General features: G+C 44.6%; 1 protein-coding gene across 3 annotated transcripts in view; it reads left to right on the plus strand.

Annotated features, from left to right (window-relative positions):
* CEP128 (centrosomal protein 128) overlaps positions 1-16,718 on the plus strand; it is a 532,978-nt gene that overhangs the window by 442,471 nt on the left and 73,789 nt on the right. For all 3 annotated transcript variants that reach the window (XM_033953417.1, XM_033953420.1, XM_033953419.1), the window contains one exon: positions 5,395-5,472. In XM_033953417.1, coding sequence (XP_033809308.1) covers positions 5,395-5,472 — 78 coding nt within the window. The remainder of the gene's footprint in view (positions 1-5,394; positions 5,473-16,718) is intronic.

Consider the following 16,718-nt stretch of genomic DNA (forward strand, 5'->3'; position numbering starts at 1 on the left):
CCATCAAAAACTACTTTGACCCATTATCCTATATAATAAAACCATAAGCGCACATGCGCACTTAGGGTTTCGTGTTCCCTGCCGCTGTGGTGTGTGATCCGTGGCTGTGTTCCATTTTAGAACCCGGCGGCAGGGAGCATTCTGACCACTCCCCTCCTCCTGCCCTCACTCACCATTTGGCCAGGCAAGCTCTGTCTCTGCCTGCATTCTCAGCAGGGAACACACCTCCCGCCCTCACTCGCCACTGCCGCCGATCTTCCTCTTCAGAGCAGCCTGTCCTGCCCTCACTCGCCGCCACCGCTGCTGCCGCTGATGCTCTTCTAAAGAGCAGCCTGCGATGGTGGCCGGCTTTAGCGAACCTCGAAGGCCGCTCTCTAACCTCGGTAGCAAGTTCCCTCTGACGCACGGGATCGCGTCAAAGGGAACATGCTAATGAGTTGGAGAGTGGCCTGCGAGGTTCGCTAAAGCCGGCCACCACAATCACAGGCTGCTTTGAAGAGGAGCAGGCCAGAAGACGCCGGGATAGAGGGAAGGTAAGAAGCGGATCAATACTGGGGGCCAGGGGGAGAGGGAAAGGGGGCTGCTTTGCGGGGAGGGGTGTGCTGGGGGGAGACAGAAGAGGCCATGGAGAGATAGGGAGAGGGAAAGGGGGCTGCTTTGGGGGAGAGGTGTGCTGGGGACAGACAGCTTTGCTCGGGGGGGGGGGAAGGCAGAAGGGGCCATGGAGAGACAGGGAGAGGGAAAGGGGGCTGCTTTGCGGGGAGGGGTGTGTTTGGGGCAAATAGCTTTGCTCTGGGGGAAGACAGAAGAGGGCCATGGAGAGACAGGGAGTGGGAAAGGGGGCTGCTTTGGGGGGAGGTGTGTGCTGGGGGCAGACAGCTTTGCTTGGGGGGGGGGGGAGACAGAAGGACACAGACAGTGGCCAAGGAGAGAGAGATAAAGAAACACAGACAGACAGACACATCTATTCTAGCACCCGTTAATGTAATGGGCTTAAAGACTAGTAATAATAATAATAACTTTATTTTTCTATACCGCCTTAATCTTGCGACTTCTAGGCGTTTCACAGAGAAGAATAGCTGTACAGTCAGCGAATTACAACATACAGATAGAGAAGAGGTCACAGAGCGATCAGAGATTACAATGGTGCATATTGGCAAGAAGAATGATATACATAGATTACAATATAATTTTAACATATTACATTGAAATGGTTGGAAAGCCAGCGAATAACAGAATACAAATGGTGAAGAAGACATTGAAGAGTCAGAGAATACGGAATACAAAGTACCGTTAATGAGGAAAGTGGATTCAGTATGGTGAGCGGTAGCTTTGAGAGGGGGGGGAGGAAGTCTAGCTATGAAATAAATTTTTTGAACAGAGTGGTCTTTAATTCTTTTCGAAAAGGGCCATATGTCAACCTGGCACCGTCAATGAAGTAGCCTAGCCAAGTTTGCTGCCTACCAGCTTGAAACTTGAATGTTCTGTCTAGAAAGGTTCGGTATCTGCAATCACTAGTGCTTTCTACACTGGACTATTGCAACATCGTTTATATGGGTATACCCAAAAAAACAGTGAGGCAACTCAGAATTGTTCAGAACACAGCTGTCCGCTTGATATTTGGATTGAAAAAAGCAACCATGTTAGCCCCTACTACAGACTGCTACACTGGCTGCCAGAAATATTCAAGTTCTCTTGCATATGTTTCAAGCTGGTTTGGGGACTAGCTCCTACCTACCTGCTACCTCACTTCGTACTATACAGCCCTATAAGACTAACCAGAAACTGTCATCTATTTGCAAACACAAGCATTACCAGCTGTAAATACAAAATCTTTCTGGATAGGACTTTTATGTACCAAGCAAACAAACAGCAAGCTTGGCTAGACAACTACATTAATGGAGCCAGATTGACCTACGACGTTTTTAGGAAAGACATAAAAACTGCCTTATTTGATAGATTTATCACCTAAACAATAACTACACCAAACACTAAATCCAATTCTATTACTTCTAATATGTCCACTCTTGCCTATAAGGTTGTAATTTTAATAAACCGTACATTATAATTTGCTGCCTTTTAAGATTCTGCATACTGTAAATCTCTGACTATCTGCATTTTGTAACTCGCTGACTGTCCAGCTCTCTTCAATGTGAACCGCCTAGAAGTCTCACGACTATGGCGGTATAGAAGAATAAAGTTATTATTATTATTATTATTCATTGTGGTGCTCACACAGGAAACAGAAACATGAAGCATCCACTCTCTCCTCCTCTCCCTGCCCCATGCTTTTTTCAACTCGGACACAACTCTCGGTTAACCGGCACTCTCATCCAACCAGCAAAAAACTGCTGAGGGGGAAAAAAATCTCCCGAAGCAGCAGCGGGCCTGAGCTGCTGCCAACCTCCCTCCCTCAAGCACCAAAGCACTACAAGCGGCAGCAGTCCTGAAGCACAAACCCCACCTCCCTCCCAACCCGAAGCACCAGCGTGGCAGCGGTCCTGAGCCGCAAATCCTCCCTCCCTCCGCTTCAGAGGAAAGGCCCTACAAGCAGCTTGTTTTGAGTCCTGCCTACTGCTGACCAGCTGCCGCTTCAGGTAAGAAAGGGAGGGAGGAAGGGGGTTCGCTGCTCAGGACTGCTACCATCGGACTTCAGTTGGACTGAACTTCTACCCCCCCCCCCCCCCAGGCTGCAGTGACTGCCGAAAAGAGAAAATGCAGCCAGCACTTTGAACGCCCCAAAGGATGCTATTAGAAACATAGAAGATGACGGCAGATAAGGGCCATAGCCCATCAGGTCTGCCCACTCTACTGACCCACCCCCAAGTCTACTATCCTAGGGATCCCACTCCTGGTGACAGGTTCCCTTGGCTTAACCCTCTAAGGGATCCCACATGGGCATCCCATTTGCTCTTAAATTCTTGCACGCTGTTTGCCTCGATCATCTACACCGGGAGCTCGTTCCAAGGATCAACCACTCTCTCGGTGAAGAAATATTTCCTGGTGTCGCCATGAAATTTTCCGCCCCTGAGTTTGAGCGGATGCCCTCTTGTGGCTGAGGGTTCTTTGAGAAAGAGAATCTCTTCTTCCATCTCGATACGGCCGGTAATATACTTAAACGTCTCGATCATGTCTCCTCTCTCCCTACGTTCCTCGAGTGAGTACAGCCGCAAATTTTTCAGCCTTTCCTCGTACGATAGATCCTTGAGCCCCGAGACCATCCTGGTGGCCATCCGTTGCACCGACTCTACTCTCAGCACATCTTTTCAGTAGTGTGGCCTCCAGAATTGCACACAGTATTCCAAATGAGGCCTCACCATGGTTCTGTATAATGGCATTATGACTTCAGGCTTCCGGCTGACGAAACTCCTGCGGATGCAACCTAACAACTGTCTTGCCCTAGATGAAGCCTTCTCCACATGATCAGCAGTTTTCATGTCTGCGCTGATGATCACTCCCAAGTCTCGTTCTGTTGAAGTTCTAGCTAAGGTCTCACCATTCAAGGTGTAAGTTCTGCACGGATTTCTGTTGCCGAGGTGCATGATCTTGCATTTCTTAGCATTGAAGCCCAGCTGCCAGGTCGAGGACCAAAGCTCCAACAAATGTAGGTCCTGTGTCATACTATCGGGTGAATTGCAGTCTCTCACTATATTGCATAGTTTGCCTAACAGCCTGTGCTCAAGCTCCTGACCGAGTCAAGGAAGCAAACAAATGCTGAGGACCCAGAACCTGAACTCCACATAGATTCAGCAGGCTGGCTGAACAGGCCCCGAAGGATGCGCCTGCCGGCTGCAGATAGGCTGCTCTACTCCAAGCAGGCATGACCCGTTCTGCAGCCATGTAAAAGGGAGCAGATCAGAATGACACCTCCGTGCCTGCAGAAGGAAGAACTGGAGAGGGCAGCAGAGACCGGGGAAAAGGAGGAGGAGCTGAAAAGCTGTGATTGACATCTGCAGAATGCTCGTGAGCAGGTTCAGCATACCATTCCTATTGCACTGGAAAAGTAATTTTTGAGTCTGCTTTTAGCAATCATGGTACAAGGTTATAGTAGCAGGCTACCTGGAGAAGTATCCCAGGCCCAGATCACATTTTTCATTTCTAATCTGTACTCTTAATTGTGAATTTTATTTGTTATCTGCTTAGAATATAGCAGAATATAAATAGAAAGAAAGATAGAAATATTATTCCACTATCAATGCTACTGAAAGCCATTAGTGCTCCTATGTCTATATGTATTTCGTAGATCAAGGTGTGTTACATTCCAGTACTGTAGGTATTTTCCTGTCCCTGGAGGGTTTATAATCTAAGAGGCCTGTAACAGTCACAAGCAGTAAAGAAAAAGTCTTTATTGTCTCAAACAAAAATTCCTGCAGACTATTACTTCATAAGACCAGGTATATAAGGAGCAGTCTCTTTGTTCAAGAAGCAAAAGTCCTGAGATGGCTTGTGACTTCTGAGTGCCACGCCCCAAACACCGTCTGCAAAAGTCTTTCTTGAGACAGGTAACAAGGTTGGGTCCCTGCCAGACCTCAGAACGAGACTCATAGGTGTTCAGTAGGGTTACCAGATTTCCGGATATACCCAGACATGTTTTCTTTTTAGAGGACTGACTGGGTGTCAGGACAGATTTTAAAAACCCATCAATTTGTTTGGGTGCTGACAAGAGCTCGGGGTCGCGTCTGGAGGGCCTCTGAGCATGCGCAAATATAACGCGATGACATTATGTATATGCTTATGATGTTATCATGTTGCATGCTTAGAGGCCTTCTACATGCGGCCCCAAGCCCAGGGAAGAAGAGATGAGGTTTGTTTGGGGGTGGAGGCGGGGCTTCAAAAAATCTGGTAACCCTTGTGCCCAGCAAAGGAAAGGTTAGCAGAGTATATAGTGCATATAGTCAAGGCACATATGGTTTTCGCCTCTTTGCCTAGCTCTGTCCCTGCCTCTTATACTTTCTGGTCCCTGATTTCTCCTTCCCATGCCACGTCCCCCTAAGGAAGAGCTACCTATATTAAGGTCACTCTGACATTGTGAGGGAGTATCCAGTAGGGGGAGTAGTAGCGTCCTGTAGACTTCCTCAGAGAGATGCATTGTCTGAAAAGAGGACTTTCATGAAGGATCACCAAATCAAGACAAACAAGGCTATGGTGAAAGTTTTTACAGTACTTAGATAAACATGTGTAGCCATGAAAAGCAAAGGTTAAATCTCCTCCCCCCCCCCCCCAAATTCAGGTAAAAGTAGACAGGGTTAGAGCAAGGCTGACAAAATATATCCCTAAAAAAGGGCCTGTGTTCCCTGCCAGTCGGCCAGTTTAAGAATTGCTGTTTAGGATGAAAGTATTGGACTACTTGATTTTTATAGGTGGATCTTGTCTTTTTTTCCCCCCCGTCTGTAGAGCACCAGAGTGGCCCTGGACCATCTGGAATCCGTTCCTGAGAAATTGAACTTGTTGGAAGATTTCAAAGATCTTGGGGTGAGCATATTTCGCTAAAAAGTTCAGTCTTTTAACTTATTGGAAAGTACTTATACGAGTGCTTCCCAGTCTTTTTTGTAGCTATGACCCCCAAATTGCAGCCAACTAAAATTGTTTGGCTCCCCTGAAGGTGCAGAATAATGAGGCACCTTTGGAGAGCTCACCCAGGTTGTGACACTAAAGGCAGGTTTTGTAGCCCCTCATTTGGGGTCCCGACCCACAGTTTGGGAAGCTCTGACTTATAGCCCCCCCCCCCTGCTGCTTTACTAAATGTTGAAAAAAAAGATGAGCTAAAGTTGTTGGAAGGAAGAGGGTGACGATGTGTTCAACAGGAACTAACCAGGTAGGAATGGCTTCTACCTGCATAAGTTCTGCTGACCCAGTCCATACCTCAGTTTTCAGCAGCGTTATCCGATCAGACTGCCTTGTCTTTATCCAGGTAGTGGTCTGGGGCGGAACTTGAGCGGTCGCCATGACTTTGCCTACAGATTTTTTCTGTCTTGAACTTTTTTGGGGTGGGGGATGACTTGTGCTTCCTCTTCATTGACTCCATTTGGGACCCGGGATCTCTGTGATTAGACCCAAATCTCATCTCCAATCAGCAAAATTCATTTGGTCTTCGCGGAGCATCTCCAAGCCTCGTCGCCTTCTAACATGGCATCAGCATTCCTGGAACCCATCTTGCACCAACCTTGGACATGCCCAACTTTTCATGAATTATTTTCCAAACTGTACTTGCCGAGATGCCCATTTCTTCAGCTATTCAGGAAACCGGTTAGCCGGTTAGCAGTGGTGTTCGGTCCGGTCCGGTCCACTAAACAGGTAACTGCCTGGATAAAGTTAAGCTAGAAAAAGGCTGCCCTAACTTTGTCTGGTTACCTTAGATAAGTTGCACCAATCAGCACTGAATATCCAGGTATAAAAAACCCACAACAGCCAACATTTACAAAAATCATGGACTGATTATCATTAGGGGGGTATCAACGAGAGAGAAAGGAGGGTTTCAGATTTCCATTTAATATATATTTTTATTGAAATAATTTTGTTCTAAGGGCACAATAAAAGTTGTTAGACTTTTAATAGCATACATTTGACAAGTACTAGTTGGTGATATAAATATATGAAAAATGTTATTTATAAATGTTTCCTTTTGTGGAAGAAGAGAAAGATCAGCTTTTCTCCTCTGTTGACCCTTAGCAGTTAAAGCCAGAAGGCTCTATAAACAGTAGGAAGAAGCAAACATTAACACTGCACAACACCAGAGCAACCATGCAGGACGAAAACCAAGAACAAGAGCCATCTCCGAGGCAAATGGCTCACGAAGCTTTTCACCTGACACGGAGGCCAGAGAGAACTTTAGGAAAATGTACACAGTGTTTTCTTAATTGGCTTTTAAAACAATATTAACGCATAGGATACTCTCACGTCTGCCATTGAATGACCTCGGTACTTAATGCATTTATTTTGGTTTTTCTCCCATTTTCCAATAATGCTTAAGGCAGCTGAACTGAAAAGGATTGTTTGTAAACTAGAGAACCAAGAACAAAAGAAACTAAGGGCTGGATTTACTAACCTGCCCGATCCGGGCAGGTCTGACGAATTCACTAAAGTAAAATATGCAGATGGGGGCGATCGGAGGAACGCCCCCATCTGCCTGCATGGATCGTGCATGCGCAGATCATCAGAGCAGCGTTTTTTTTTTTTAACGTACTTTTTTTTAGTACTTTTGAGCCCATGGTTTTAACCTGCGGGTTAAAACCATGGGCTCACAGGGAGGGGAAGGGCAATGCAGGGCGGCAGGACTGTGGGGAGATTTTTAACTAGTAGATTCACACCGACTCAACGGCTTCTCCTCTATCAAGCTCTTAGTTCTCCTCCCTCGCCACAGACTGAACCGGAGCAGCCTGGAGTTCTCGGTTACTTTCAGCCAGTTACCACGGGCTTGCACTGCGGGGAAGGGTGGGAGAGTCGAGGCAGGAAGCCATGGCAGTTTGGGCAGGCAGGAGAAGAGCATCGGAAAGACGAGTATCAGGAGATAAGAAGCAGGGCAGCATTCGGGGCAAGCAGGCAGGAGAGATTGCAAGGCAGAGAGCAGGGCTTCCAGTCGGAAAGACGTTTTTGACTGGTCCCCAGATGTCGGTTCTTCAGGTGATTGGCCAGCCCACTCAGATCGGAAATTTGGTGTAGTGAATCGGGTCGCTGTCCAATTTGCATGCATTTCACCTAATTTCCATGCACGGATTCGAAGCGGATCGCAGGAGAGGTAAGTGAATCAGGCCGGATGGAAATTTGATAGTAAAGGGGTGGCAAACCAATCGGCACACGATTGGTTTTGCTTTGTGAATCTAGCCCTAAGTCGGTGTACAGAAATCTTTATCAAGAAAAGGTACAAAGAAGGGCAACGAAAATAGTAAAAGGGATGGGGCGACTTCCCTTTGAGAAAAGGCTAAAACATCTAGGGCTCTTCAGCTTGGAGAAGAGACAGCTCATGGGTGATATGATAGAGATCTATAAAATACTGAGTGGAGTGGAAAGGGTAGATGTGAATCGTTTGTTTACTCTTTCCAAAATACGAATACTAGGGGGCATGCAATGAGTAGTTGTAAAACAAACGGGAAAAAATATTTCTTCACTAAAACGTGTAATTTGTTGCCGGAGAATATGGTGAAATCAGTTATGGGATTTAAAAAAAGGTTTGGATAAATTCCTAAAAGGGAAGTCCATAGGGGAAATCCACTGCTTATTCCTTGGAAAAGCAGCGAAAATCTGTTTATTATTTGGGATCTTGCTAGGTACTTGGGACCTGGGATGGCCACTGTTGGAAACAGGATACTGGGCTTGATGGACTTTCAGACTGTTCCAGTAAGGCAGCTCCTATGTTCTTATGTGAGCCAAGTATAGGACAATCGAGCCATTGTGACATCACTGATAAGGTTGGCTCTTAGGCATTGGTGGAATGAGGCTTTATGACATCACAATCTCAGCTCTGGAATGTTGCTACTCTTTGGGTTTCTGCCAGGTACTTGGGACCTGGGTTGGCCACTGTTGGAAACAGGATACTGGCCTTGATAGACCTTCAGTCTGTCCCAGTATGGCAGTTCTTATGTTCTTATACAAGAGTAAGAACCTGTTTATGAGAAAAGAAAATGAAAGATCACTAATATATAGAAGAAACCGTAGTTAACCAAGTGCTAAAAACAGGCCTTGATCATTAATTAAGCTCATATGTAATAATCTAAAATCTTCTAATATACTTCAAACAACAGACGTAAAGGCCACAATGTGAGACCCTTTTGGGAGACATTTCCCCAACTATTTATTTATTTAATTCGATTTATATTCCATCCTCCCCAGAGAGCTCAGAATGGGTTACACATAATAATTAAACAAGGCACAGAAGACTAAGGCATGTATATATATATCCATAATAATAAAAGGCTAAGCGCACATGCGCTGTCGAAAATCCGTGAGGCCTGGCGGCGTGAGCTGTGCTTCTGTGCCAGTGCTCACAGCGCCTGCGCTAGTGCGTGTGCCAGCGACTCCTCCCTCCCCACTGCCGGTCCTCTTCCAAGCGGCCTGCTGAGGTCCTCAGCCACTGTAGCGAACCTTGCAGGCCGCTCTAGCAAATCCAGGGAGGCGAAGGCTGGTCGGAGGCTGCGATCGGCAGCGGCTGCTGCTCCTCCTCCAGCCGCCTAGCTCCTCTCCGCTGGCCCCGGCCGGCAGTCCTCTCTGCTCCAGTGGCCCGCGCAGGAGAAGGAGCGGATGAAGCAGGGAGACTGTGCAAAGGGAAACAAGGGGGTTGACGGGACGGGAAGGGGAAAGGGAGGGGGAGGAAGCCGAGGAATCTCTAGCACCCGGCTACAGTGAGATGCGTCTGATTCGAATGTTCTGGATAAGCAGACGCATGGAGCATGAAGCATGCACAGGGAGTCAGTTGAACTTATGCGAGGAATACAGTGGTTTGGAAGCTACAGTCTATGCTAGCTTATCCCGAAGAATTAGATGAAGAGGTAGGGGTTTTTTTTTATTGCTTTTCTAAAGCTCAATAGCCCATCAAGGGATTTGATGTTTGGAGGTAGTTGATTCCAGTACTTTGGTAAGAGGTGAGAGTATGACTTTTATCTGGCACTTTCAAGTTGGAGGCTCTGACTATGGGGTAATTGTAGACGTGTTTCCTCCTAGGAGCAGAAGGCTCTGTTCGGGACATAAGCTGGGAGTTTGGCTGATATGTAGCTGGGCTTGAACATTAGTACTATGCCTCTGAAGATGCAGCATTTGGCTTTGGGTAACCAGTGGGCTGACGCTGATGCTTAGGTTACTGAATCATGGGTGTGAAGGTTCTTCAGTGGTCTAATTGCTGTGTTTTGTACACGTTGGAGACCGTTGAATAATGCATTTCAGTAGTCCATGTGGGAGAGGACAAAGACATAAAGAAGTTGGGTTAAGTCTGGTTCAGAGAAATAGTTCCTGAGTTTTCAGAGTTTTCGGAGATAGTAGGACGAAGAGGAGACCACTTGAGAGATATGGTTGGTAAGAGATAAGTTAGTATCGAGAAGTACCCCTAGGCTATGAATTTGGTCTTTAACGGTTATGGTAGATGATTCCCAGAGGACAGATGGGTGGTTATAGGTGCAGTGTTCTTTGTGGTTCCAAAGGAGTTCTGTTTTTGAGGCGTTTAGTTGAAGCTTGTTTGTGGACATGCAGATTTTGATTTCAGTCTGTGGGTCGTGGTTCTCTCCTAGTGGAAGATATAGTTGGATGTCGACGGCAAAAGAGAGAATCTTCATTTGGTGTTTTTAGCTAAATCCAGGACAGGTGTAATGTAGAGATTAAACAGCAGAGGGGATAGTAATGCCCCTTGTGGTACTTGATTGGCTTTGGTTTTGCTAGGGTGGTATCGAGTAGCATGCATTGGGATCTGTTGCTTAGGAAGGATGCGCATCAGAGTAGGCCTTCCCTCGAGTGTGACATTTCTCCTTTCTGCCCTCCCCATCCAACATCTCTTCCTCTCTCTCCATGAGTCCAACACTTTCTGCTTCCTGCACATTTCTCTTTTTCCTCGCTCCCTTCCCTCGAGTGTGATATTTCTCCTTCCTTCCTACCCTCGGTCCATCTCTTTGTCTCCTTGCGTGCTTTCTCTGCCCTAGCTGTTCTGTACCCTGCCCCATAATCTACCTTCATTTGTGGCCCAAAGGACGTCACTGGCAGCAGCCAATCACATAAGCTAGCCTGCCGCCTGCACCGGCATCGCTCGCCCCCCCCCCCCCCCGCAAAGTTAAAATTTTGGTAACGGTAGGGTGGGAGCAGAAAGGAAAAGAAGCTGCCACTGCAGGAGGAAGGGGAGGCAGAAGAAAGGGTGCTCTGCTGTGCTGGACAAAGGGGAGCATATAGGAAGAAGAATTCTGGGTGGGGGCACAGGAAATGAGTGATGGAAAAAGTAGTAGATTGAAAAGAAGCCGGAGAAACTATTTTTTCATTCAATGTGTAATTAAACTCTGCAATTTGTTGCCAGAGAATGTGGTGAAAGTAGTTAGCTTAGCAGGGTTTAGAAAAGGGTTGGATGGTTTCCTAAAAGAAAAGTCCATAAGACACTGTTAAGATGGACTTTTGGAAAGGGATTGGGACTTATATACCGCCTTTTGTAGTTGTACAACTACACTCAAAGAAGTTTATATACAAGTACTCAAGCATTTTCCCTGTCTGTCCCGACGGGCTCACAGTCTCTGTAATGTACCTGGGGCACTGGAGGATTAAGTGACTTGCCCAGGATCACAGGGAGCAGTGCGGGGTTTGAACCCACAACCTAATTACTCTACTCTTTGGAAAATCCACTGCTTATTCCTAGGATAAGCAGCATAAAATCTATTTTTCTCCTTGGGATCTTGCCATGTACTTATGACCTGGCTGACCACTGGGTTTGATGGACCTTTGGTCTGTCCCAGTATGGCAGCTCTTATGGTCTTATTTATTAATTATTTTAGCCTGTCCTCCCAAAGGAGCTCAGAAGAGGTTACAAATCAGTTACTCGAGCGTTTTCCCAGCAGACTCAAAGTCTCATCTAATGTACCTGGGGCAGTGGAGGATTAATGTAATGTAATTTATTTCTTATATACCGCTACATCCGTTAAGTTCTAAGCGGTTTACAGAAAATATACATTAAAATTAAAGATATGAAAATAATAAAGGTACTTAAAAAAATTCCCTTTCTGTCCCGAAGGCTCACAATCTAACTAAAGTACCTGTGGATTAATAAATTAATTAAAATAAAGATAGAAGAGGGAATAGAAATAAACATTTTAACAAGACAGCATTGAATTAAATTATTATTTTTTTTTTTTGGTAGATAGAAGAGAGAGGATCAAAGAGTTAATGCATAAGGGGAAACCGTTAAACAATGGAATTCTGGCGAAATTTAAAATGACAGAAATGTTACAAAACAAAGAAAAAAGGCATAACAATAAGTAAGATTAAAGGTAATTCATAAATAAGTAGGGAAAGAAAATAAAATAATACATTGTCTTTTAAAAAAGAGCTTCTTCATGGAAGAGATCTGGATGACAGCCACTCGATATTGAAAGTCATCATGTTCTGTTTCCGATGTAACTGGGTCCGACACAAGACTCCCGTCCCGCTGTTTCCGTGCACATCCGCCAAGAGCTCTGGAAAGAAGCCGAGTCAATGGGTGAAGTGGTTCTGGGGTACATGAAATCAGACTTCGGGTTAGGCAAGTAGGGATCAGATCTTTTAAATATCAGCAGCAGTGGAGATCAACTGCTTTTACACCTAAACAGCAACGAGACCAGCCACAACCACCGAGAGCACACAGACCCGATCCTACCAAGAGTGTGAACTCTTCCCCCATGCAATCCGCTAAGAAGATCTACTGTCGGCTCCGGGCGGCTTTCCCGCAGAGGAGAGAATCCTGCATTCACCGTGGGCCTCATCTGGGGCAGCCTCCTTGGAGCAGCTGGGGCACGGGCAGTGTGTCTGGGAGGGAATGCATGGATGGGAGAACATCGCAGGGGAGGAGACATAGGCATCCTGGGACTGTCTGCCAAGTCTCTTCCCTGAAGAAGCCCTTTCTGGAAACGTCAATCACTCCTCCTAAACTTACTTGCTCCACTTCATCACTGACGCTGAAACCGTGGATTGAAGACAAAGTTTTATTTTATTTTTCTTTCCAGCTTATGATTTATCTTTAATCTTATCTATTGTTTTGTTCTATTTCTATCATTTAAATTTCTCCAGAATTCTACTGTTCAACGGCTCCCCCTTCTGCTTCTATTCCTTTCTCTCCTCTCTTCTACCTTCCAAAGTATTTAGATCAATGCTGTCTTGTTAAAATGTTTATTTTATTTTTATTTTTCCTCTAACTCTACTTTACACTTCTCTATTACCCTCCAGGTACTTTAGTTAGATTGTGAGCCTTCGGGACAGTAAGGGAATTTTTCAAGTACCTTTCTTATTTCTAATCTTAATGTATATTTTCTGTAAACCGCTTAGAACCTAACGGATGGAGCGGTATATAAAAAATAAATTACATTACATTACATCTTCATCGCCGTAGCCAGGAGCGCAGGAAGCGGTGAAAGGTCCTGTGCCGACCAGGGTGTGCTGCATCCGGACATCGGGGGCAAGGCGGAGCTTCCCAGGGTCATCTCTAGCAACGCAGGAAACGCCTCCACAGCTCCTGCCCTCGCATCCTGGTCGACCACCCCCGGCGATCTCCTGGTCGGTCCCCGCCGTGGCTCGCCGACACTCAATGGCGACAGACGACACTGGCCTCCACACCGGAGTGACTTGCCCAGGACTACAAGGAGCAGTGTGGGGTTTGAACCTCAGGGTGCTGAGGCTGTAGCTCTAACCACTACGCTACACACAATGTCCTCTGTAAATTTGCCTTGGAGCATGCTGGACTATGGAGGAAAGTCTGAGAAGATCTCAGGCCTTTATTCGGATTATAGGAGCCAAATGAAAAACACGGGTTGGGTGCAATTTTCATGGACAATGTTGATGTCCTGAATAATAAAGCTCTACCTGCAGGCAAAATCCAAGCCAGGAGTTTAGGAAGAAGATTGCAACCATATGAGACTGACCTCCTAAACCGTATCCCAGCCCCATGCTCTATATGTTTTCCCCTACTTGTTTGTTCAAAACATTTTTAAACTACCTAGGCACTGTACCGTAAAGCATGACATTGCTTTAAATCCCTGGCTTCAGAGCCAATAAATAGATCCATGTAACTTATTGCACTTCATCCTTAATAATTCTACTTTGGAATCAAAGAAAGATGATAAAGCATCTAAGCCTGGAGCCATGTTGAGAAATCTAGACTGATTGCCAATGTTCTCAATGGTCTATTGACTACCATAAATAATTCTTTTGGCCAATCAGCAGATGAAGCTATCAGTCTGGACAGTTAAGATTTTTGCTTCATTTATCTCCTGTTTATCTGTCATCCCTTGTACTCCAACACAGTCATTCTGCTTCTTTCACTTACTGTACGCTAGGTGCAGGAAATGACTGTGCAGTAAGTGTAAAGCTTGTGTGGGAATTGCTGAAGGTTCCCACTTGAGCCCTAGTAGCTGTATAATTATATTTTTATTTTTTATAATAATAGCCACAGTGCGTGCATGCTGATAGCACCAGGAGCCTCCGTTAGTATCGTGTAACACTCCACACAGAAAAGACTGCTCCTTTGCATGCTTCTTCATCCCCATGAGAATGGCACTGATGCCCATTCACGTAATTGGCACTGATGCCATCAGCATCACCTTGTGTACCATCTCAGCATTAGTAAGAGACGTAAAGGAATGGAACAATGTCTGAGCTGGGATCCTTTTTTTTTTTACACAACATTTTAAGAAAATTTTTAAATGAGTTTAGAATAAAACAAAAGAGTTGCCATACTGGGACAGACTGAAGGTCCATGAAACCCAGTAGCTGTTTCCAACAGTGGCTGGTCTCTGTCAGCTAAAGAGTTTCCCTGCTGGAGTCCGGCAGAGCACTCTAGTGGCTAATGCCAGCATTAAACGTCTTCTGCACATGCTCAGTTCATGTATTTGAACTGAGCATGTGCAGAAATGCTGTCATCGGAGGCTGGAGCAACCTGCATGCTTCCCCGCATCTACAGGGCTCCGGTGGAGAAACTTCAGTTGGCAGAGCTTACATAATAATATAAGAGCTGTCATAATGGGACAAACCAAAGGTCCATCAAGCTAAGTATCCTGTTTCCAAGAGTGGCCAGTCCTGGTCACAAGTACCTGGCAAGATCCCAAAGAGTAAAATAGATTTTATGCTGTTTAAGCTAGAAATAAGCAGTGGATTTTTTCCAAGTCCATCTTAATAATGATTTATGGACTTTTCCTTTAGGAAATTCTCCAAACCCCTTTTTTATTTTAAACCCTGCTAAGCTAACTGCTTTCACCACATTCTCTTGCAACAAATTCCAGAGTTTAATTAGACTTTCAGACAAGACGTACTTTCTCCAGTTTGTTTTAAATTTACTATTTAATAGCTTCATTGCACGTCCCCTAGTCATAGTATTTTGGGAAAGAGTAAACAAGTGATTCACATCTATCCTTTCTACTCCACTCAGTATTTTGTAGACCTCTATCATATCACCCCTGAGCTGCCTTTTCTCCAAGCTGAAGAGCCCTAGCTGCTTCCTCCTAGGGAAGTCGACCCATCCCCTTTATCATTTTTTGTTGCCTGTCTCTGTACCTTTTCTAATTCCGCTATATCTTTTTTGAGATACGGCGACCAAAACTGCACACAGTATTTGAGTTGCGGCCCGTACCATAGAGCGATACAAGGGCATTATAACATTTTCCTCTTTGTTTTCCATTCCTTTCCTGATAATTCCTACCATTCTTATTGCTTTCTTAGCAGCCGCCGCACATTGAGCTGAGGGTTTCAACGTATCAAGTTTCAAGTTTTCAAGTTTCAAGTTTATTAAATTGTTTGATTAAACGCTTTTCCAATTTCAAAGCGTTTTACAAAATAAAAACAGAATTTAAAAAAACAAAACAAAACTAACTTATACATAATATTCTACTAAACGAACAAGGGTAACATCCTTAGGACAAGAAGAAACTAGAAACAGTGGGAAAATGGGGAAGAAATACAATTTTTGTTTAAAGAGTACATAAAAGGAAAACACATTGGGGAAATAAGGAAAATAAAAAGGCCAAAAAAATGTCCTTAGAAAAGTATAATGGTTTATATTTAAGGGAAAAGAAGTTAACTGATATTATTGTGCAAGGGATTAACTGATGTTATTAAAAAAGAGAACTGTCAGTTAAATGCTTCTTTAAAAAGAAGACACTTTAAGTTCTTTTTAAAAGTTTGCAAATCTTGTTCTAATCTTAAATACAAAGGGAGAGAGTTCCATAACATTGGGGCAGTAACAGAGAAAATTGAAGCACGGCGGGTTCCGATAATTTTCAAAGAAGGAACATTTAGGGTAGATTGAGAGGCTGATCTGAGAACTCTGGACGAACTGTAAGGAATCAGGAGCCTATCTATAAAAGCAGGAGTATTGGTTTTTAGTGTATTAAAAACTAGGAGAGCTATTTTATCCTCAACAATGAATCCTAGATCCTTTTCCTGGGCAGTGACTCCTAACACAGAACCCAGCCTCACGTAGCTATAGTTCGGGTTCCTCTTTCCACATGCTCACATTAAACCTCATCTGCCATTTTGACGCCCAGTCTCACAAGGCCCTCTTGCAATTTTTCACAATCCTCTTGCAATTTAACAGCTTTTATTCATCATGCTTTCTGGAATTTTTATAGTTAAAAGCAGTATTCTCTAACCATATCCCTGTAATATGTTCAATTGAATTAAATGATTGTCAGTAATTAAAACAGTTGGTAGATCTGATAGTATGACAAAGAACTCATGGCCTTTAATTGTGTCCTTAAATCATTCAACAGAGCCAAATGATATGTTTCAATACAGTGCCACAGTCTGAAACTGAATTGGACAGAATCCAAAAAGATTATTTGTTTCTAGATACTTTGGTAATTGGCCCACAACTCTCAGTTCTATCATTTTCCTTAAGATTGTTATGTTGAAAACTGGTCTATAGTTTTCCAAATTACTAGGATCAAAAGCTAGTTCTTTGATGAAGGGGTGAACTGTTGCTTGTTATAACCATGATGGCATAGTTCCCTCTCCCAAAGAAGCATTCACTAGGGATCTGATAATATAACAGGACAGTAAAGTTTAAAATATTTTATTTG

The sequence above is a fragment of the Geotrypetes seraphini genome, chromosome 7 (genome assembly GCF_902459505.1).
Source record: "Geotrypetes seraphini chromosome 7, aGeoSer1.1, whole genome shotgun sequence".
NCBI classification, from domain to species: Eukaryota; Metazoa; Chordata; class Amphibia; order Gymnophiona; family Dermophiidae; genus Geotrypetes; species Geotrypetes seraphini.